The sequence below is a fragment of the Physeter macrocephalus genome, chromosome 11, assembly GCF_002837175.3.
Source record: "Physeter macrocephalus isolate SW-GA chromosome 11, ASM283717v5, whole genome shotgun sequence".
NCBI classification, from domain to species: Eukaryota; Metazoa; Chordata; class Mammalia; order Artiodactyla; family Physeteridae; genus Physeter; species Physeter macrocephalus.
This window is the reverse complement of record NC_041224.1, coordinates 101,213,588-101,236,087: the sequence shown is the minus strand read 5'-3', so window position 1 is coordinate 101,236,087 and position 22,500 is coordinate 101,213,588. Positions and strand designations below refer to the sequence as shown.

The following is a 22,500-nucleotide window of genomic DNA, read 5'->3' as shown; positions in this document are numbered from 1 at the left end:
TACGCTGCTCCTTGGCTCACTGAAGGATCAAGAAGAAAACCTGATTGTGGTCATTCGAGGACACAGAGGAGAAAGAAGAAAAGATATACCAAACAATCAGCAATTGTTCCTGCTGCAGCACTGAAACGTTACAGCAACAACGTGGTTGGCGCTTGAAAAAGGGGGGCGTGGTCTGTATGTGTGGTTCTAGGATTGAGGTAAGATGTGTGAGTGGCTTTTAGAAAGGTTCTGGAGGAAAGACTTCACCAGCCTGTTTAACAGGTGGGTCACCCTCTGTAGCTTTTGCTTCTCGATTTCTTTCTCGATTGGGGCAAGAGGGACAGGGACTCTGATGTATAAATATTGCCACGTGCTATTAAGTTAAGATTTTGTGATCCTGCATCTCTGATGGCTTATAAAATTTCACATCAGACACAAACACTTGATATTCGAGCACAGTTTTACAAGGTTAAACAGACTCAGTGGAACATTTGCTTTTTCACACATACCAAAGAAAATGTAAACGTGGTAAATATAATATTTCAATTGTTTTATATTCTTCTCCAACAGGTCCCCGGCCTCTATTAGTGGAACGATAGTTCAGTGTTAGTGGGGAAATTTTGCCAAAGGAAATTAATTTTCTTAAATTCTTTAAACTGAGGCCACAGTTTAAATCTCCATCCCTTTGGACACCCTCGTGAGTGACAGCAGTCAGCACCTACATGGAAAATAGTTTTCCTTCCCATAGACCTTCTTGCAGGACACCACAAGTCCTCAGTAAACTAAGGAAATGCCCATTTCAAAGTAGAATGATTAGGAGTTCATGGGGATGGTTCTGACAGTACCGTGTAACGAAGGCTTTAGAGAAACTGAGAGACTCTGTGAGAAAAACCCACATGTGTTTTCACGGGATGGATGGGTAGCATTTTAATAAAAAATAATGCTGGCAATGCAGCAGGTCAGGCTTTAATAGAATATTATGAATAGTCAATGCAAATGAATGGATACAATGAGTTTAACAGGGGATGCTCCAGGAGTGAAAGCAATGCGCACACCAAGGAATTGTGGGTAAGGAGAAAATGAGAGTGTGTTAATGATTGGATGCAGACAAGCAATGAGTAATTCCAGAGCTCACAGTCAAACAAACTGCTTGTGGCACTAATACTTGTGCCCAATTACCAATTCAGAAAGAAAATAAAAAGCAGTGTCAGTAGAGTCAGGGTGGGAAATCTCCAATTAGCACCAATTAGTGAAGTTGCTTCCTAGAATGGAATTCTGGGGACATTAAAAAACAAATCCTCCCAGAATGCCTGATGGAAGCATTTCTTTACCAGGTGATGAAACTCCTGAAGTATAACTTGATGAGGATTTGTGCCTGTGGGATGTGAACACAGATATGAGCTGGAACTTGCCTGCTCGATTTGACTGGTCAATCATGGGCTGTACTATTCTTCTTCTGGCATTAATAAACCTGAAACAGAACAGAGACGTCCAGTCAGCAAATGCAATTTCTGTGCTCCGTGAACACCTCTGCACGAAAGCTGCGGAGAATACAATACAGTCAAACATCTACCGAAAATTATCTTTTTAATTCAAAGGCAATTTTCCCTCTCCATGTTCAAAAATAGCTGACTGGATCATCTCCTCCATCATCTCATAATCAACCCAAAGATGACTTGCTAAAAAGGCTCAGGAAGGGAAAAAAGTTTTCCCTGAGAAAACTTCTGTTAATTTGCAGTTGTGCTTCTGCCTCTTGAACAAGTCAGAATCTGGTTAAAGTTCACAGGCTGGAAGATTTTCCCCCTTTCCCTAAACTCGCCATCCTAGGGAGACCCAGCTTCCCCTTGCAGCTGGTCATAAATGGAGACCAGGCTCTGGCACTCGGCTTTCACAAGGTATTGTTGGGTCAGCAAAGCCATCAATTAGGCTGTCTGAAGTTTTATCACCAACACAGCAGTAATAAGTGCTGGCCAGAAAGACTTCTGCTCTTCGGCAACTCCTGCAGTTTAAGCCTGTAAAGTTAGGGGTCACTTAGAGGTCAGTGCCAGCTGGGGGCGGCCTTTCCAGTCTAAGCTGGGACACCCAGGGCAGGGATAAGGTAACTGCCAACCATAAACCCAGCCACCTTTCAACCCACTAGAAAGACAGAGCCTCAGGTACACATGGTTGATATTAGAGTCCAAGAAACATTTTCAAATCAGGTGGTGGCTGAATCACAGGAATGTAAAGGAGAAGCACTTATTTCGTATAGAAGCCTGGATCTAATTTTGCTGGAGATCCAAAAATAAGTGCCTACTTCATGTTACTTTAATGTTTAATAATGCCCATCAAATATTCATGTACAGAGTAAGATGATAAGAAATCTCCTTTATTTCTCCAAATTTAATAAAAACAAAACAATTTTCTACCATTTGCGAGTTACCCCTGTTCCCATGCATTTAATGACATGCATTCCCCTCACGCTTGAGCTGATGCACAGGATTCACGGGCTGCATGTTTTCAGGGGGGACATGGAGGGAGGGGGATGCCTAGCAGATAGCTAGCTGTTCCTGCAAAATATACCCATGGATGACGTTTCCCAGTATTCCCAGTTTCAAATCTTAAGTGCAGGGGGACTTCATGATTAATGAGTCTACATGGGGTCACAGGCAGGAACTGAAAACTCATTCTTTGAAATTAGCCAGGAAAATTCTAGCGTGTTGGCAGCTCTGCGCTCCTATGGCGTTCAAGTCCCTTCTGTGGAGGACAGCAGCCCACACCTGTTCAGGCCTCCTGTGGGCACTCTGGTGGGGATACAATTAGACTGAAGAAAAATAGCCTCTAGAAAACCAAAGGAGTCTTTTGCATATGGAGTTTGTTTGGCAAACAGTGAACTTCTTTATTACTTAAGAAAGCATAGCTCAGATTGTCAAAAAACGTCACACCCCCTCAGGTTTGGGGAAGAAAGTGACAGCTTATGAGAGGTGAAAACAAAAAAAGAGAGTGGAAACTGCGTATTTATTCCCACCGGGCACCTTAAGTGGTGCTGAGGACTATCTGACCAGATAGATCACAAAGCCTTCCAGAAGTATCCCTCAAACCAGAGAAGGAACTTAATGGTCTACTCTTTCCCTCACTGCTTTTACTGGGACCAAGGAGGACTGACCTGAGAGTTCCACCCCCAGAATTCTTTTCATCAGCTCAGGTTAAGACCAGCTGAGATGCTCAGGAGAGGAGAAACCTTTCCTCTGCTCCTTGAAGTTTCTAATGGAGGACACACATGGCAGGGGTTTCACCTCTTTTTATGTGCTGCTAATCCCGGTTTTGTTTTTTCCTATAGGCCAACTCTTTAGATAAAATGAATTGCTATTTTTTCCCTTTTTAATTTCACCCTTTTACTCTTTTATTATTTACATCTGGAGGTTGTTCGCTTATTTATGTCTTTCTCTCCAGTTTCCCCAAACACTCCCTTCCTCACAGAGCCGCAAGGCATCATGGTCCTTAGTTCTCAGCAGGAGAACTCCACACTGTCTTCAAACAAATAATTACGGGGAAGGTTAGAGGTTCACTCAAAGGTCATTTCTTTGGATACTAGTCAGAATGTTTACATTAGTAAAAACGGGGTCATCTCAAAAGGTTGTTCAATGGGGGATCCACAACAATGCAGAACATTAAAAAAAGCAATCTGAGTGCTCTCAGGTCTTTATAGAAGCGCTGAACTTGGAAATGCCACTCCAGTGTTACATTTTCAACTAGTTACCATGGCATGGACTGGATGTTCACTAGCAGTTATGGCGATGGCCTTTCTTCGCCCAGTTCTACTAAACAAATAGGCAGAGAAGCCTCTGAAGGTTTTCACTAGATCCTTTTACAAAGGGTCATAGAGATTTTGCTTTTTTCACTAGGGCTCCAGTTAGCCTCTCTGAATTGTTGTTCTCAAACAATGTTTGTGGTCCATAGTGCTGTATCTTGCCAGATTCCTGATTCTATCACATTCTTTCAAATCACGCAGAATTTTAAAAACATATGGGCCCCAATTTTTCAGAAATCTCTTAACATACAACTCCTGCCAATTGTCAACTCCCCTGATCTTGGGATATCTTATAAACACCATAGATGTCACTATTAAAATTACCAATTAATGAGCTGACTGTAAGAACACTTTAACACTAAAAAATGAAATTACCCCACTGCACTGATGATCCACAGGCCACTCTTAGAAAACACACCCATGTACATAAACTGAAGCCATTTAATTATACATTTTAAAAATCAAATTAGGAGTAATTTTTATTTCTTTAATATCAGTAATGTGAAATTTCCAAATATGGTCTTTCCCAAAAATTACATAATATGAAAATTTTTTCCACTTCCTCTGATCTATATTTTAAAATGAAGTTATTCAGTGCTCAAACAGTAAACAGAATATCAAGTTTTGATTCTACTTAAAATCTGAAGAGTCTAAGTTGAAAACAGACTGATCTTCCATCTTTCAAGGTCCAAGCTCCATTCATATGGAAAAATGCAACTCACTGGTTCAAAGACAAAAGACATCTTAAAAGGCTCAAAAGGTTTCTTGGCTATTAAATGGGTCTTACAAAATAACATTTTGATGAGTTAAGTGTAAATGAATCAGACACATATGGATTAAGTTATCCTTGAATTTCACACGGGTTTAAAAACTAAGGGGAAAAGAGGGTGTTGGCAAAAACATTTTGGACTTTGCCAAACCCAAAACATTTGAAAAATTGCTGAAGACATCCAACTAACCAAAATGCAGCAAGCTGCACCCAAGTTTAATGAAAACCCCCGCAAGTTATTTCCAATCCAAAGACTGTTAGGTTTTTCATCTGTATCTGATATTAAAAAATTCTCTAAGTTGTAATGTCATCCCAGAATGATTCTGAAGTTGAAGACATATACTTTTCTATTGGTACAAACTATTTCACCCGAAATCACAAAGTCTTCTTAAATAGCTCTTAAAAGCAGTCTGAGGTTTGTACAACTTGCGTGTAAAATATGCCATATATGATAAATGCCATAAATGTGTTAGTAAGCCTAGTGCCTTATCCAGATTTCACTTAAAAAATATTTTTCATTAGCCTCATTGTGACTTTTTTTAAGGGCTAGAGATAATTCCATTAGTGACTCCTTAGGGAATGAGTACCCTAAAGTACACTAGTTCCATTGATTTGTATTGAACACAAAGTTAGTATCCAGGCTCACAAAAGCTCTGGAGAGGATCTACTAAGACTATCTACTTTCTCATTAAATTTTACTAAAATAGAAAATGCATTAGTATGTGTGATCCTTAAAAATTATACACTTAGATGGTTAGTTTAAAAATAACTTAATTATAGAAATAAATTCAATGACTTTCCAAGAATCATGAGGACTTTTTGAGTCAACTTAGAGTGAAAACACATATATCTCTATATTAAAAAGAATAAACCGAAGAGAGGAAAATATCATTGAAATCTCACCTTGTCTTGTTGGAGAGAGGTCTTCTGGAGACCTCTCCCACAACCCCACCTTAAGCCCCAACAAAAGAGCCAAACTTTTCTGCAACCAAAATCTGACCGCGGTGATTTTTCTTTTAAAGTGTTTTCACTCCCCAGCATATTTCAGATTGATAGAAGTAGACTTAGGTGTCATTCCTGATTGTTGGTTGATTCCTTTTCCTTTCTCTTTCTCCCTCTTTTTAAATGGCTGATAAATCCCTCTTTCTGGTTCACTAACTTCATGCCCCACCTGGTAACCCATCCCTTTCGGCAGCATTCTTTTTGTTAGAAAGCGCAGGCTTCCATGGAGTCAACTGGAAAGATGCCAGCCCTGAAACCCTCTGAGGGGGAATCAAGAATCCCCAGAATTGAAGCTTTTGCATGGTTTGGTCTGGTTAAGGAGGGGGGCTGAATTGCTGAAGAGGGATCCAATCAATTGGGAAGAGGTGTCATAGGCAGCTTGGTGATTGGGGACCTGTTAAAAAATGAAAAACCTCTGTTTCTCCACTTTCCCCAGCCATGGGACTCATCAGTGAAGGTGCTTATTCACAAAGCTTGCTACTGGTTGGGGTGTGCAGCAATGAAGCCTCAACAGGGGCAAGTCAGTTATCAAGTTTCTTCATTTTTTTTCTTAGTTCACAAAGAAAGCATGTCTTTTTCTGTGTGTGGTTATGGCTAAGAGTGGGGCTTTCTCAATGAGACACATTGAAAAGGCTGAATCAGTGAATTAAGCAGGTTTAATGCCTTCGAATGTGTACCCTGACACACAGATGATTGAGTCATGTCTCAAACATAAGTTTTTCACAGGTGGCCAGATAAGTGGGTCTTTCTTCCCAGACAACTGTGAGCAAAGTATGGTAAACAAATGAGATCCATGGGCTACTTAGGGACACATTCATGGTTCATAATTAATTTCCCAGAGCTACAGCTTAATTTATAACTTGATAGATACTAGATTGGTCTACAGCTCTCAAAACACCATGAGCTAATACTTATAAATTTACAATATGAAAACATGATATTAATCTGGAACCACACACCTTTTGTAGCTTTATGAATAGGCCTTGAGCAGTGGAGTGTTTATGCTGACATGAAAGGCCCTGGGCAAAATTATCAAGTAGCTCATGCTTATCTTCTGATGACCTTCTAATGTGTTCTTTCAAAATTCTTTCTTTTATCTAATTCTTCCCTCAGGCTAGGAGGGTGCACATAGGTTCTTTACTAAAATACCCTACTTTGGGTAAACCTTTCTCAGTTATTGTTCCCTATTCCAGACTTCTCTGTAGAGCAAAGTGATAAAGAGCATGGGCTCATATTTTCTGCCCTTTCCTTGTTGTGTCACATTGGGCAAGTCTATGTAAACTTCTAAGCCTCAGTTTGATTCCAATGTATAAGCTGGGGCAATAGTTGGGCCCAGATTGTTTTGGAGGATTAAGGGAGATATTGCATGTAAAATCTTTGTGCCACGGTACCTGGCACACAGTTAAGGGCTCGTTAAACGTTAGCTTACACTCAAAATGCGTCTATCTCATGTCCCCTCCTAAAGAGCTCTGTTCTCTTACGGGCAATAATTTAGACTAGGTGGGTTATTAGTAAACAAAGCCATGCTGAGTTGATAAGAGGGTAATAATGTGTTGTACCCCTGCAGGTAGCATGTGTCCAAGCCATGGGGTCTTCCCAGAGATTACAGCTAATACAAGTGTATAATGCCATGGTGGGGATTTTAGACACTGGAGTGGGAATCTTCTGGGGGGCTGGGTATTGGGGCGAGCTATTTTGGAATCACTCTCTTAACGGTTCTCTAGATCCTTGCAACTCTGTGTTCCATGGATAAGCCACATCAACATCACCTCAAGCTTGTTAGAACTGCAGAAATATAGTGGTCCCCACACTGGCACTACTGAAACTGAATCAATATTCTAAAAGATTTCCAGGTGACGTATGCATATTTAAGTTTGAGAGTTTCTGCTCTAGGTCACATACCAAATACATGATCCAGTACTCTTACTAAAAATAGAAACTTGCAAAGATCAAGGTGTAATCAAGAACCTTAGCTGTGAAAATGCACATACTATTCTCTTTAGTTATGTCAGATCTAAACAGTCCTTTCATCACTTGTCTTGGGCAACAACCAATTTATAATAATTTAATACATTTTACTCCATTGGTACCTCCTAAAGGAAAAGTTGGACCAATAAAGTGTTCTTGTGGAAACTGTTCTCTCTCAGGAATGGATAGCAGGAAAATGGTACATTTCTATTTTTTTTTTTTTTTTTTTTTTTTTGTGGTATGGGATCCTCCCAGACCGGGGCGCGAACCCGGTTCCCCTGCATCGGCAGGCGGACGCGCAACCACTGCGCCACCAGGGAAGCCCTACATTTCTATTTTTATTTCATGTAATTCTGCTCTGTTTGAGGTTTTAATAATAAGTATGATTATTTTCATAATTTAAAAAGTGTTTAAAATGACCTGGAGAATTTGGCATCCTATTTGACTAAGGCATATACAGCCAACAGTAGAGACATTTTAATAAAAGTATTTGAGAAATTCCTCTAAGATAGGGAATTATCTTTTATTTTCTTTATAATACCGAGCAACAATAAACACCTATTCCATAAGTATAATCACACCCAATGGCGCGTAACAAAACATCCCAGCAGGTTATGATTTTGAAGCACTGTTACTCTTCCAGAATGCCATCAGATTATTCATGTGTGGCTATTTATCATGCACTATAAAAGTGATCTTTCAAAGCTACTTGAAAGCAATGGAGGAGAAAATACACAAAGATCCTTAGCTATTCATATCTAGGATCTATCCTCTTAAAGATAAAATACTAAGTCAATAGACATAAGTTGTAGTATATTATCTCATCCTGTACATGATTTATTGCAGATGGAAATCAACTAGAAACTGAATTACTCTGAAAGTTTTACTACTGACATTAAAGTTCCAGATCTGTATACCTACACTCCTAATAGTGCTTCTGAAAGCAATTCTTTACAGACACAGAAGATACATCTACAGCTTTGTTCGGCTCTATCAGCATAAAAAGCAGGAGTAATTGTTCTCAAAATTACCAATTATCAAGTACCTGTTCATCTACCTGAACACTACTGCCTGACTGGGCTTCGAAAAATCAACCAGTCACTTGACAATCAGTTACACACATTTTAGCCAGTTCTCATCATGTTCCTAGCCATTTACTAATTCGCGCTAACAGGAGAAGATCCCGACAAATCTAGTATCTCTTTAGCTTTCAACATCACCTTTGATTGGAGTATTAATTCTATATCCTACTTCTCAGTGGAAGCCACCTAAGCATTAACTTGCCAAAAATACACCAAGCTGTTTAGTAATTATGTATTAGCTATGTTTGAGGAGATCAAGGTGCACTTACATGCCCTATGCTATGGATATCTCTTTGATTAGCTTGTCATCTGCTCGGAAGAAGATGTAGGCGGATTCTCCCATACAGTCTAGCAGGCCAGCTGTTAGCTGCCTGTCAAGCCCTCAAGTGGACAAGTAGTCCAGGAGCAAAAATGTCACTCCTTTGATCTGGCAAGGAGCAGCTGCTGATTTATAGAGTAGGACTTTGTTCTTCCGTTCTATTTTACTTTCTTTCCTAAGGCAGAACCACAAAATCCAGGAGAAAAAAAAAAGGTGCCGTTCCCGGCAACATCAACAAGCTCTGACAATTGCAACAGGGTTTTTCTTGGCCCGAACAAAGCTCTCAGGCATCTCCTTTGACGCTCACCTTTCCCCCTCCTCTCCCCCTCTCCCCACCATTTTTTGCAATGCGGTAGTTATTGTTTAATTCAGCTTCTGTAAATGGAATGGACTGTGGCCAGCAAGCCTGGGGCATAAACACACCTGTATGAAAGGAGTCTTATTGTAGCAACCATCTACAAGCGAGCTCGCATGAACCACGCGTTCCTGAGTTGAGAAAGAATGCTCCATTTTTCCTGACAGCAAATTTTACCCTAAGTGAGTTTCTACTTTTGGTGCCACCAGCCTATGATGACCACATATGAACTGTTTCCTCTTCAACTGCATTACACCCTTTAAATCCAAGAGAAAAAGGGATTCGATTTTTTTAATCTGTGAGCAAACAGATCCATCAAAAATGTTTATTCACTGTCTATAATATCAATCATTAAGCCCCGAATTAAACAACATCCTGAAAAGCTTTCGCAAATGCAGTATCAAAGATGCCATAATGTTGATTTCGTTACCACTGATTTATACTGACACAGGCTTCCCTGAGTAATATATAAGGAAAAAAATCAACCACAAAATCTCCATAAGCCATATGCATCGCCTTGCTAAGAATTAAACTGGTTTCAAATGCATGATCCCGTTCTCAGTGGATACATCTGTCACGTCAGAGATGTCCTGTCAACCAAGTGGAACAGGAAACAATGTGGCCTTGAGATAAACTGTGAGAAGTCATTAGCCATATTCATGTACGTATGTGTGTGTGTATACACGCACATACACATACATGTATGTATATGTGTACACACACACACACACACACACACACACACACACACACACACCAGGCAGGCCATAAACTTTACAGAGATTAACACCTGGCTAAGTCTTCTGTTCTGCTGCTGCTGAAAGGAAGGGTAAGAAGGGTTATCAACTCTAGAATATTTAGACATATAACCACATAGGTCAAAGACAGAAACTTTGTAGGCATTGGGAATGCTGAAAATGATGGAGAAAAGAAAAGCTGCTAAAAATCCTTGTTTTTCTGCCATCATGCCATGTTCTAGTGTTTGCTCTCTTCTCCCCTTTCTCACTTTCCAGGGCAAACAGACATTTTTCTCAGCCTCATTCCTTGCTTTATCCTATGTTCCCCAAGGGTCAGTCCCAGTTATTCAGCACCCACCGCCTCAGTGTCCAGAGAACTGTCCTAGTAGAGCTTTCTCTGGGAGTGCATACGTATCCCAGGGAGAGACTGGGTTCTGCAGGGGAAAGGTTAGGGGGTAGGAAAGGCAGCAAGGTATAGAGAACGGGGATTATGTAAGACCTCTTTTCATCCTTTTTTGGTCCTAAAAACTTTAGAATGAGTAAGTATTAAGCTCCACAGTAGTCTGTACATGTGTCACACACTGATAAATCTTCTACATTCTGTACCTAACAAAAGACAAGTTTAATAACAACATATGACAAGATCATATATAATAAGAAATTATATATAATATGTAAGTATATAATTATATGACTCTCTCTGTGTCCATATTATTTAAAATTTAAAAAATGCAGTTCAAGCCTTTAAAGATTTTTACTCTTTGCAACCATAGAAACAAATTGAAAAGCACAAGTTGAGAATACATAATAATTACAAATCATCGCAGTCCACACTCAGTAAATAAGTGTGATGGAGTCAATTAGAGAAGTCAGATGATGGTTAATCACCGGATTCTTGGAGGGGGGAAGTTGGACCAGATTAAAAGCGTATAGATTATTGGGAAGGAAGGAAATATGGAAATGGTGTGTGTGAAGACACTGAGGCAGAGCAGGCTGTGTGCAAAGGGAGGGTGCAGGAACTGAATTCAGACAGCGTCCTGGTTTTGGTCTGGAAAACATGGCCACAGTTAATAGACAAGCTGGTGGAGGAGTTTTTATTTTTGCAGCTTTATTGAGGTGTAATTGATATGTAAACATTGTGTAAGTTGGATATATAAGACTGTGTAAGCTTAAGGTATATAACGGGTTGATTTGACACATTTATATATTACAAAATGATCAGCACTATAGCATTAGCTAACACCTCCATCACATCACATAATTACCATTTCTTTTTCTTGGTGAGAACATTTAAGATCTATTCTCTTAGCAACTTTCAAGTACATGATACGGGACTGTTAATTATCATCACCAGGCTGTGCATTAGATTCCCAGAACTTATTCATCTTCTAACTGGAAGTTTGTATCCTTTAACCAACATCTCCCCATTTCCCCAACCCGGGTGGAAGTTCTTGAGTAACAAATTGAACCTCTGAAATTCCTGAAGAGTGGAATGATGAAATATGGTGCTTGAGGAAGACGTATTTCTGAGAGCTATGTATGAGTTGATGAGAAGCTAGAAGCTAAACGGTAGAAAGCTATTCTAATCCAAGCAGAAGAGGGAGATAGAGTGAACTCAGACTAAGGTGGTAGAAATACAAAAGAAGTAGGCCATGTGGCTTGGCGAACTGCTGATGAATTGTGCTTAGTTGGCAAAGAAAAGATACAAATATAAACGATATTAAAAGGATCAACCTGAGAATCTATGTCTGGTATGCTATGGTATACACTTGTTGAAAACTGGAAATTTCGGAGGAATTCCTACTTGTTGCGATGAGGAGAGGCAAACCCAGCTTTCCAGATGTTGCCTTTGAGTTGAGAGTGGGACTTTCAGGCTGAGAAGCTAGTCAGGCCACTCAAGACAAAGGACAAAAGAAGAGTGAAAGTCTAGAAAGAAGCAACTTTAACTTCAAAACCCTCTCATCTCTTCAAATCTCCAAAACTAGATGAATATTTCAGGCTGTGGCAACAAGGATAATTGCCTAACTACTTCCAAAAGAATTACTTCCTCTTCATAGCTCCTGCAGATTTTACCAAGTCCTTTATCTAACAATGGCTGGTCAAGTTAATTGTCAGTAAAAACCTTTATTCCTATTAGGTCCAGCTTGCTTTTTCTTTCAATTCTGAGATAATTTGTGTGACTGGATTTAGAGGTCAATGGTAATAATGTACTGTGTACTGCTAAACAAATTGTGTTTCACTTCATACTTTGTGGAAGTTCCAAAAGAGTTTTAAGATTGGAGATAGGAAAAATATATGGGAGACTGTTTGTTTTTAAGACAATTAAGGGTGGGTTTTCTCCAGGTAGTGACAACTAATTTAGAAGAGAATTGATAGGGCAAAGTGTTGCATTGAAAAGGGACTCCATTAAGTGTGATGGCTTCCAAATTGTGTCCTCCTTTCAAACAGTATTTTTTCTTTTTAAATGGGCTTTTAAAGTGAAAACTATAGCACTTCGCCCAAAATGGTGTGGAAACAAATGGTTCTCAAGTGTCTATTCTTCAACTCAGGCCAAACCATCCCAACACCAGCAATCTACAGCCACTTGGTGTTTGGAGAGAAGGGGCTTGCATGAGAATGTCCCCGTGGCCCTTTCATTTGTTTGTGGGGCTCCTTTTTCTAAAGCAGCAGGGGAGACCTCAGAGACCAGCGTGGCATGCCAGGAGTGTTTGGATGGGCCAGCCTCTTATCCTTCTTCCAACTCTCCTGCTGGTTTAAAAGAAAGAATGTGGCAGAAGACACATGAGGAAAGTGGCAACATTCTTAGGGCCCTTTATCAATACCACTGCTTTCTTTAAATTGTAGCTTGGTCTCTTGTTTGCGAGGCTGAGATTTTAGCACTTTTAAAGGGAACCATAAGTGAGAAATCTCCTAGGTGTTAAGCTTTAGAGTGGCTTCAACCCAAAATAAGAAAAAAAAAAATGAGATTAAAACACAGAAAGTCAAGTAATATTAAGAAAAAGATCCAACAAACAAAATATCATAAATATGCATATATGGTACAGTCTTTCTGTTTAAACCAAATGGTATTTAACCAGTTTATACTGGCATCTAGTCCAGGTGCCAAAGGGGGAAAAATCGAAGATTTAAAAAATTTCAAGGTCACTTCAAATAAACTATAGTTCTAACAGCTATACATCTAACAAAAATCTTTAAAAATTATTATGAAAACATATCCCATTATGTCAAGAGGCAAAAAAAACTATTCACAAACATATGACTTAATGTCTTCACATTTATGATGATCAGACATCAAAGACCAAATTCCAAATAAAATTTCTTGACTGCCTTTTCTTAATAACAAATTAAACATCTTTTACTTTGATTTGCAGCTGGGTAGCATTCTGTATCTTCTTCAGAGATGTTATATGCAGTCTTTCCAATGTGACGGTATTATTACCCACAAAATTTTTAGCATCATCCCGTAATCATAAAAGACATAAAATATATCTTTATAAATCACAAGAGACTCAGCAAACCAGCAGTTATGCCACATCTGCTTTAATCCTTAAATATTTTAGCTTTAGAGGGTTAGTGGATTTCTTTCCCCTGATTTGCAGAGAAATAGACATCAACCTTTGATTCCTGTGTTCCAGACAAAGCTATAGTCTCCAATAGACAAAGAAGCAAACACTTTGTACTGTAATTTGAAAGGATTTTTTTTGCATATTCACATTTCACATCTATCAGAACTTCCTAAAGTGGCTTACTATTAGAAATAGAAATGATAGCATTTTTTTTTTTTCAGTACGCGGGTGTGGCCTCTCCCGTTGCGGAGCACAGGCTCCGGACGCGCAGGCTCAGTGGCCATGGCTCACGGGCCCAGCCGCTCCGCGGCATGTGGGATCTTCCCGGACAGGGGAATGAACCTGTGTCCCCTGCATCGGCAGGCGGACTCTCTACCACTGCGCCACCAGGGAAGCCCGAAATGATAGTATTTGAATGATCTCCATTTTCACAGTAAAGATAAAGTAACGAAAAAATAATTTAATTTACAAATTGGTTTAACTGCTATACAGTAATGTACATATAAACAAAAAGGCAATTAATAAGTATAAAGTTAATATGCTAACATGCTAGGAACACACTATTTCTTCGGTCTGGGATGGCCTTTCTCCCATGGCTATCTGGTCAATACACCCTTCAAAATTCTCATCAGAGAACAGCTTTTTGAGGTAACTTCTCTGATTCCACAGTTTGAGTAAGAAGCACTTCTTCAGTCAGTAGCACTTATAGCTCACAGGCCCATCACAGCATTTATTCAATACTATAATCACAATTTACGTGTTCACCTTCCCACCAGGTAGCCCTAGAAAGCAGAACCACATCTTAATTCTATGTTATTGAGAGTGTGTCAAGCATGCAGTACATCCTCAATAAAATGTATAGTGAATGAATAACTAAATGGCTGAATGAAAACAAGGTTCCTATGTCTTGGAAATAATGTTGAATTGAGAATGGAAGAGCCCAGAGGGATTTTCTTGTCCTCACTTTGCAAGTGGCTGAATAGCTGAAACCCTGACGAAATAATATTCCCTAGAATAGGGCAGAGCTAATATGGGAAATAACTCTGGCTTCCTGGCTCTGTGTAGTTATCTTTGCACTCAAAAACCACTAAAGATACAGACTAGAGGCATTAGCTGAAAGGTGTGAATCCATCTGGGCATTAGAGATGCCAGGCAAGTCTTGTGTACAGGGTTGAAGGAAGAGAAGGACTTGACTTGGCAGAAAGTGGACACCAGACTTTTCTAGGCTGGTGAACATTGGGGCATGATAAGTCCAGTTGACTGAGAGAAGAGAATAAGCTGGGAGTAATGGGAACTGAGGTCAATGGAGTATTCTGGTGTGTGTGTGTGTGTGTGTGTGTGTGTGTGTGTGTGTGTTTGGGGACAGAGGAACAGTGAGTAGAAAGTGAAGGAGGAAGGTTTGTGAGATGGAGAAAGGAAAGAAGAATAGAAAACTTTCTTAAAATATTTTTTTCTCATTATATCTTTCTAAGGAAGTTTTCCCAAATTGTGCTCTGAAGGACGGCGGCATGTGGGATCTTCCCGGACAGGGGAATGAACCTGTGTCCCCTGCATCGGCAGGCGGACTCTCTACCACTGCGCCACCAGGGAAGCCCGAAATGATAGTATTTGAATGATCTCCATTTTCACAGTAAAGATAAAGTAACGAAAAAATAATTTAATTTACAAATTGGTTTAACTGCTATACAGTAATGTACATATAAACAAAAAGGCAATTAATAAGTATAAAGTTAATATGCTAACATGCTAGGAACACACTATTTCTTCGGTCTGGGATGGCCTTTCTCCCATGGCTATCTGGTCAATACACCCTTCAAAATTCTCATCAGAGAACAGCTTTTTGAGGTAACTTCTCTGATTCCACAGTTTGAGTAAGAAGCACTTCTTCAGTCAGTAGCACTTATAGCTCACAGGCCCATCACAGCATTTATTCAATACTATAATCACAATTTACGTGTTCACCTTCCCACCAGGTAGCCCTAGAAAGCAGAACCACATCTTAATTCTATGTTATTGAGAGTGTGTCAAGCATGCAGTACATCCTCAATAAAATGTATAGTGAATGAATAACTAAATGGCTGAATGAAAACAAGGTTCCTATGTCTTGGAAATAATGTTGAATTGAGAATGGAAGAGCCCAGAGGGATTTTCTTGTCCTCACTTTGCAAGTGGCTGAATAGCTGAAACCCTGACGAAATAATATTCCCTAGAATAGGGCAGAGCTAATATGGGAAATAACTCTGGCTTCCTGGCTCTGTGTAGTTATCTTTGCACTCAAAAACCACTAAAGATACAGACTAGAGGCATTAGCTGAAAGGTGTGAATCCATCTGGGCATTAGAGATGCCAGGCAAGTCTTGTGTACAGGGTTGAAGGAAGAGAAGGACTTGACTTGGCAGAAAGTGGACACCAGACTTTTCTAGGCTGGTGAACATTGGGGCATGATAAGTCCAGTTGACTGAGAGAAGAGAATAAGCTGGGAGTAATGGGAACTGAGGTCAATGGAGTATTCTGGTGTGTGTGTGTGTGTGTGTTTGGGGACAGAGGAACAGTGAGTAGAAAGTGAAGGAGGAAGGTTTGTGAGATGGAGAAAGGAAAGAAGAATAGAAAACTTTCTTAAAATATTTTTTTCTCATTATATCTTTCTAAGGAAGTTTTCCCAAATTGTGCTCTGAAGGACACTGGTGTCAATAGGTGTTTCTCCAAAACAAAGGTGGTAGGTCAAGGTGTGGTAGGGAAACAGCACTAAGTGAAACAAAGTAAAGATGTGTTCTTTGCTGCAAGTGATGTCACAGCTTTTAATAGCTTTTTAATAGACTAACAGCTTTTAATAGGCTAATATTACGAATCTCTAAGAGGGAGGTACCCATCAATTCTTAACTGTAGTTATTAAGATTTTGAGGGGCACTAGGGTTCCAAGGATTTGAAGAAAAATGAAGCAGTGTTTTTTTAACCGAAATTGTATTTTTCAACCATTTATCAATTTGAAAATAGGACTTCCATGTTCCTACTTCCCCAAGTCAGACTCAGAGACAGAGAATCATTTGAAGGGCTCTTGCTTTATATATTACCTGTTCACAATACCCCCTCCCAAGATTATTATAAAACCTGACTACTCCATTGCCCTTTGACCCCAAAAAATGTACAGGCTGAAAATGTTCTCTAGAATTTCTCTATCTCAAAGGTAGTTTGATCATTAGGAGATGATGTTAGGCTGGGATGTCTTCTCTAACCCTTCCCTTTTTCTACTTTTCTCATATTTTCTTACTCAAAGAAATATTCTTAAAAAAACAACAACTATCATTGGGTATTTTGCTATGTGTGCCTAAAATTTATGCTTCAAAAATGATTCAGAAACTGAAGACTAATCTTAAATCTGGAGTTTTTTTTTTTTTTTTTGGCAACACCCTCTGCATCTTTCATTAATCAGAACTAAAATTGGGCTGTGGCCATCTAACTTTAGCATGTCTATTACATGTGTTAGAGACTTCTGTGTATGGAGGGTGGGAGATGGGGAGGAGAGAGACAGAGGCAGAGACAAGATGGTGAGGGGAGCATGACATTAAGGAAAGGAAGAAATGAGAAGGGAAAAGAGACAGGAAAAGAGGAAGTGCGGCTTTGGATAAAGTACATCAATGCGCATCCAGTGCTGCCCCCTCCCTCCCCTCCCACCCCCGCCCCTGCCAATCCTGCTTTCTTGTTTACAGAGTGTACAAGTACAAAATCAGCTTTTACTTGTAACTGTGTTAAACACCACCTGCCTGCCCTCTGAACCTTGCTGTCCCAGGATGAGGTCAGCCCGGTGAAGGGCTCCAGTTCTATAAGCAATCCTGTCATTCAGGCTAACAGCAGTGATTCGCTCACAGGGGGCAAAAATGACTCAATTGTTGGGCTTATTGAACTCCAGGGAGCACAGCTACTCTATCATTACCATGGAGTGCAAACACCCTGAGCTCTGTTTTGGTCCACTTAAAATTGCTATTTGCTGTCAAGGATTGGCAAAGCAATTCTTAAAATGATGGGGGTGAAAGTAAGGCGAGGGCCATTATGGGCTTTTCCTTCCGTTTAAGCAGAAGTAAGCAGTACAGGACTCGTTCTGAGCCTGACCCACTTATTTAACCTTTTGTTCACTTTGCTGTATTAACATATATTAACTGGCTATATAAGCCCTGGGGGGGATAACCACCTCATGACCAAATTACAGTTCCATTTTCATGGGTAACCTCTCCTTGGGTGGAAATTAAACCCCAACAGAAATACATTGTAGGTCCACACAGAATTGAGGAGGGATGCCCTCAAACAAATGCTGAATGCCAGTCCTGCAAAGACCAGAGCAACCACAGAGAGGTTGGGTAAATTACACACTAGAGGAACTATTTGAAAAACCAAATAAATTTAATTAAATAAGTTACAAAATTATCTTCCTGTCTCTTATCTACTCCCCTTGGTTAATATCCATGACATACTGATGTTGCATAATTGCTCTTATGGAATGCTGCAGCTCAGAGCCATAATGAGCTGCCTTTGCACAAAGGCAGCAAAAGTGGTTTCCCTACAGAGTTATCTTCTCAATTATTTATACTTGCAACACTTTCACATAATGGCAGTTTTAAAATCAAACAAACAAAGCAAACCGTACAATAAACGAAGGAGACAAGAAGGTGCAGGGACCTTTTCTTTCTTTTTTGAACACCAGAAGGGAGAGGCAGGCCACATACAGTCAGCTGAATTTGGTTCCTCGAAAAGTCTCAGGGGCCCTGCGACCAGATGACATCAAAGCGTTTGAGACTGCCACCTTGGTGAAGGATTAGACATGCTCTGCATACCTGCCTTGCTTTTAATCTGTCATATCCAAATATATAAAGGAATGCAAACTTAATTTTTGCCTTTTACAAATTGGCCTTTGAAAATTCCTAACCAGAAGACTTGACCCCCACTCCCCATTCCTGAAAAAAAAAGGTGCTAAACTGTCAAAACGATGTCAATGTACACAGAGAATGGCTGTGTGTGTCACAGTGGTCCCCCAGGCAGCAGAGGGGCTGGCCAGTTTTTATGGTGCTTGTTTCCACTGTCCACACCTGCCTTTAGTTAATCACTCAAAAACTTACAGTCAAAAGAGAAAAAGCTACTTTGTACTTCTACTAAATACGGATATACAAAGTAAGATAAAGGGTATATTTAAACATTATGGTAAAATTATAATATTATTTATAATATTTAATTTTGGAATCTCTTTGAAATGAACTGTTACTGCTGCCATCAAGCTCGAACTTATTTTGTTCCTAGCACTCAGCTTGGTTGCCTCTTCAGAGTAGATGTTCAATGTTAGCCTAGTTATTTTTCCAAGTCAATCTACAGATGTGCTTGAAGAGCTTATATTTTAAGAAATTAAAAGCGAACTTTCGACCAGACATACATTTTGGATCTGCATAAAATCTGCATTTTGTTTAAGATTCTCCATTAACAAGCATAGGTTCTAGCCTTCTAGGAGGAAGTTACCGTCTTTACTTAAAGAGTTATTCCTCATCAAATAAGGGCCAGTCATGTATCTGTGATTAAAGACATTCACTATCAATGCCAGTGAAACACAGCTTTTTATATCACCTACCAGCCAGATCCAAAGAACAAACTGTTAAAGCAACTATTTCCTTAAAGTCCTGCAGAGAAAGATTATAAAGACACAGTAAAAATACTAATTTTAAAAACCTCAAAATTTGTCTCTTGCGATATGCCAATATGCACACACATTGAATTTACACACACACACACACGCACACTTGCTTTTCATTAATGCACCTTACATGCCTTGTGACTTTAAATCTCTCTTGTTCTGACACAGTTAAAAAAAAAAAATTAAGATTTTTTTTTTTTCCCCAAGTACACAGGTACTACTGTGAAAGATCAGAAGGAAAAAAAATACACCATGCTGAAAGGAAATCAGACCATGATCCATAACCTGTCCGAAGACAGGCTGTGGATGGGGTCATCAGAGGGAAGCAGTTGGGACTGCGTTGGGATCCACTATCTTGCGTTGCTCCACTCCCGGGAATCCAATGAACTGAATATCATATTGTGGACCACTTGCTGCTTCTTACACCTCCTCTTAGCCATGGAGAGCTAGGAATGAACTGTATTTTGCTGGCTACTTCCTTCCGTTCTGCCACACTTACCTCCAGGGTCAAATCATTTGGTAGTGTGGTGGGAGCTGAAAGGTTGTGGACCCAATTCTACTTCTCAATATAAAACTACACCCTACTATTTCACCTTCTAGCAGCAGTAGACACCTTCACCTGAAAAATGATCTTTCCAGGTGTGTGCACGTGTGGTTATGGGCTGGACAAGGATAAACGGTATTACGTGGAGAATGCAGAGGATGGTAAGAAAACTCTCGTGCCAGAAGATTAAAAACACAACCTTGCTGTAGTCAAAGATAAATCTGAGTGAACTTTGATGTACTGCAAATATATCCTATGCCATTCATAACATATTTTTCAAAGACACTGACGCAATAACTAATATTCGATTAATCATTATGTGAAAGATTAGTTAAACGTTGAAGTCTAGAAGAGAGTTGGGTAGTTCTGGGTTTTTCAAATATGGGTAAGTTCTGAAGGGAAGTCTCAGATTCTGTGAACAGACTACAGTTCACCTGCAAAGCACTCCCTTCTGGCAGTCAAAAGCAATTTAAAGGTCAGTAGATTACGGGTGGAAGTGAACTGGTTTGGAGAGTAAAACCAAAAGCTGACTGGGGTGAGAGGATATGACTTTCATCCCTGTGAGGGCTCCCACTGATGGGATCAGAAGTTGCTATCAGTGTCTTGAGGGCAGTAAACTTTCAGGGCTCTCAATTCCCAAACATGATAGATTCGTAAGAAACGTTAACCTCGATTTTTTTTCAGCTTTCCTCAACTGCCGTAACAGCCTCTCTCTTAGTAGAGCAGCCAATTAACTAAGCATTAAAAAAACCCCACAAATCTATATCAATAGCTTTGCACACAAAAAGGAAGATGTGTGAAGTAAACACTTAATCATTGCTGTAAGTGATCTGATCCAGGATGTCTAACAGCCAAATAAATTGAAACAGGCTATGGTTGAAAAGACTAATTAAAAAAAAAAAATCAGAAGAAATAACATATTTCTCTCCTTTCCTTTAAGCATCCCGTATATTTGCTTTTATGTTGTGGTTCACAGTAACCGGCCTTCAGCTTACCCTTGACTAGTGGCAGATCTGATAAGGGGTTGGCACAAATATATTGAACCTGGTTTATAAATTGTTTTGCAACTTCCCTTCCCAGATAAACATAACCCAGTACAACTTCTGAGAAAAAAAAAAAATTGTGTTTACTTGTCCTGTGCTTAAGGATTTTTTTCTTCTAAATGTTCCCTCAGGATGCTGGCTTGCAACCTAGAAAAAGCTTGGATTTCAGCTTCAGTCTCCAAGGTATTCTACTGTTCAGCTGGGCTGTGAGCTAGGAGGGAAGCTCTCTACCTTGCTGATTTAATTAACAGGATTCTTTTCATTATTATGGGGATTTAGTTTCTTCTTGCCTTTCAGTGTTTGTGAAACACTGATTTATGTTTTATATTTTGAAGGAAAATTTATTGTTCTTTGACAGCTGAGGCTTGGTAAATTCCTGGCATTGAAGGGACCCCAGGGAGGTGTCACAGTTGCCCTGCCCTGCCCACCTATACACTGTCATCTCAAGGGCACCCCTCCAGAAGTGAGAACAACCATCAGCTGTTCAGTGCCTATCCCACTCCTCCTCCCTCAGATAATTACGCCAGCAGGGGCTGGCCTGTTCCCATTTATGAACGGTGGTATTGGTAGGTTGATCAGCAAGCGTGAATCACCGATTCATTTATGTGAAGCAAACAGTCCATGAATCTTTGGGCTGGATCTAATCTCTTGATTAAATGGAGCTCATTGAATTAAGTTGTAGGCTGTGCTGTACTTATTATGATGACCATGGCTGAAGAAAAGTCAGGGCAAATTTTCTAAATATGACAATATTTATTTATTAAAAATAAAAATATATTCGAAGTTAGTACTATGGAAAATCTGGCAGGGAGGGTCATCATGATTCTGTTGGATCATCACTCTTCTAAACTACACAGTCCATCAAATTCTGAGTTAGAGAAAAAGTCAAACATTTAGTGAAAACTCTGGAAGACTCATAGCAAATTTATATTTTAGGTGAAAAGTGTCAGTTAATGCCCATGATTTGATTATAAGCAAAATCTCAGGGCTTCAAAATTCACCTTCACTCATATTACTATAATTAGAAATTATTGAGCTAGGCACTAAACTGAGTGCATATAAGTATCTTCTTATTTAATTCTCACAAAAACCTACTGAAGCAGGTACTATTATTAGCATTCTCATTTTATGGTTAAGAAACTGAGATTTGGCAAAATCTAATAATATACCTAAGGTCACATTGTTAGTAAGTGGCAAAGGTGGGACTCAAATCCAGTCCTTTCTGACTTAATATGTTCTTCATGGATATGTTATGCTGCCTCCAGGGTGTATATACTGATTGTGAAAAGAAGGTGTTATAGGCTGAACTGTGTCATCCCCTAAATTTATATGTTAAACTCCCAATCTCAGAATGTAACTGCATTTGGAGATAAGGTGTTTAAAGAGGTGAGTTAAAATGAAACCATTAGGGAGGGAGCAGACACCAATATGACCCATGTCCTTATAAGAAGAGGAAGAGGCACCAGGGATGCAGGAGCTCCAAGGAAAAACCATGTGAGGACACAATGAGAAGGCTGCATCTGCAAGCCAAGGAGAGAGGCCCCTGAAGAAACCAAACCTGGGCTTCCCTGGTGGCGCAGTGGTTGAGAGTCCGCCTGCCGATGCAGGGGACACGGGTTCGTGCCCCGGTCCGAGAGGATCCCGCATGCCGCGGAGCGGCTGGGACCGTGAGCCAT

At 39.8% G+C, this 22,500-nt stretch overlaps 1 protein-coding gene across 5 annotated transcripts in view; it reads right to left on the bottom strand.

Moving 5' to 3' along the window:
- The window catches only part of MEIS2 (Meis homeobox 2), a 204,014-nt gene that overhangs the window by 4,205 nt on the left and 177,309 nt on the right, over positions 1-22,500 (bottom strand). For all 5 annotated transcript variants that reach the window (XM_007128490.4, XM_007128493.2, XM_028495524.2 and 2 more), the window contains 2 exons: positions 1,392-1,450; positions 1-40 (listed from right to left, as the gene is read on the bottom strand). The exon at positions 1-40 is cut by the window's left edge and continues 71 nt beyond it. In XM_007128490.4, coding sequence (XP_007128552.1) covers positions 1-40; positions 1,392-1,450 — 99 coding nt within the window. The remainder of the gene's footprint in view (positions 41-1,391; positions 1,451-22,500) is intronic.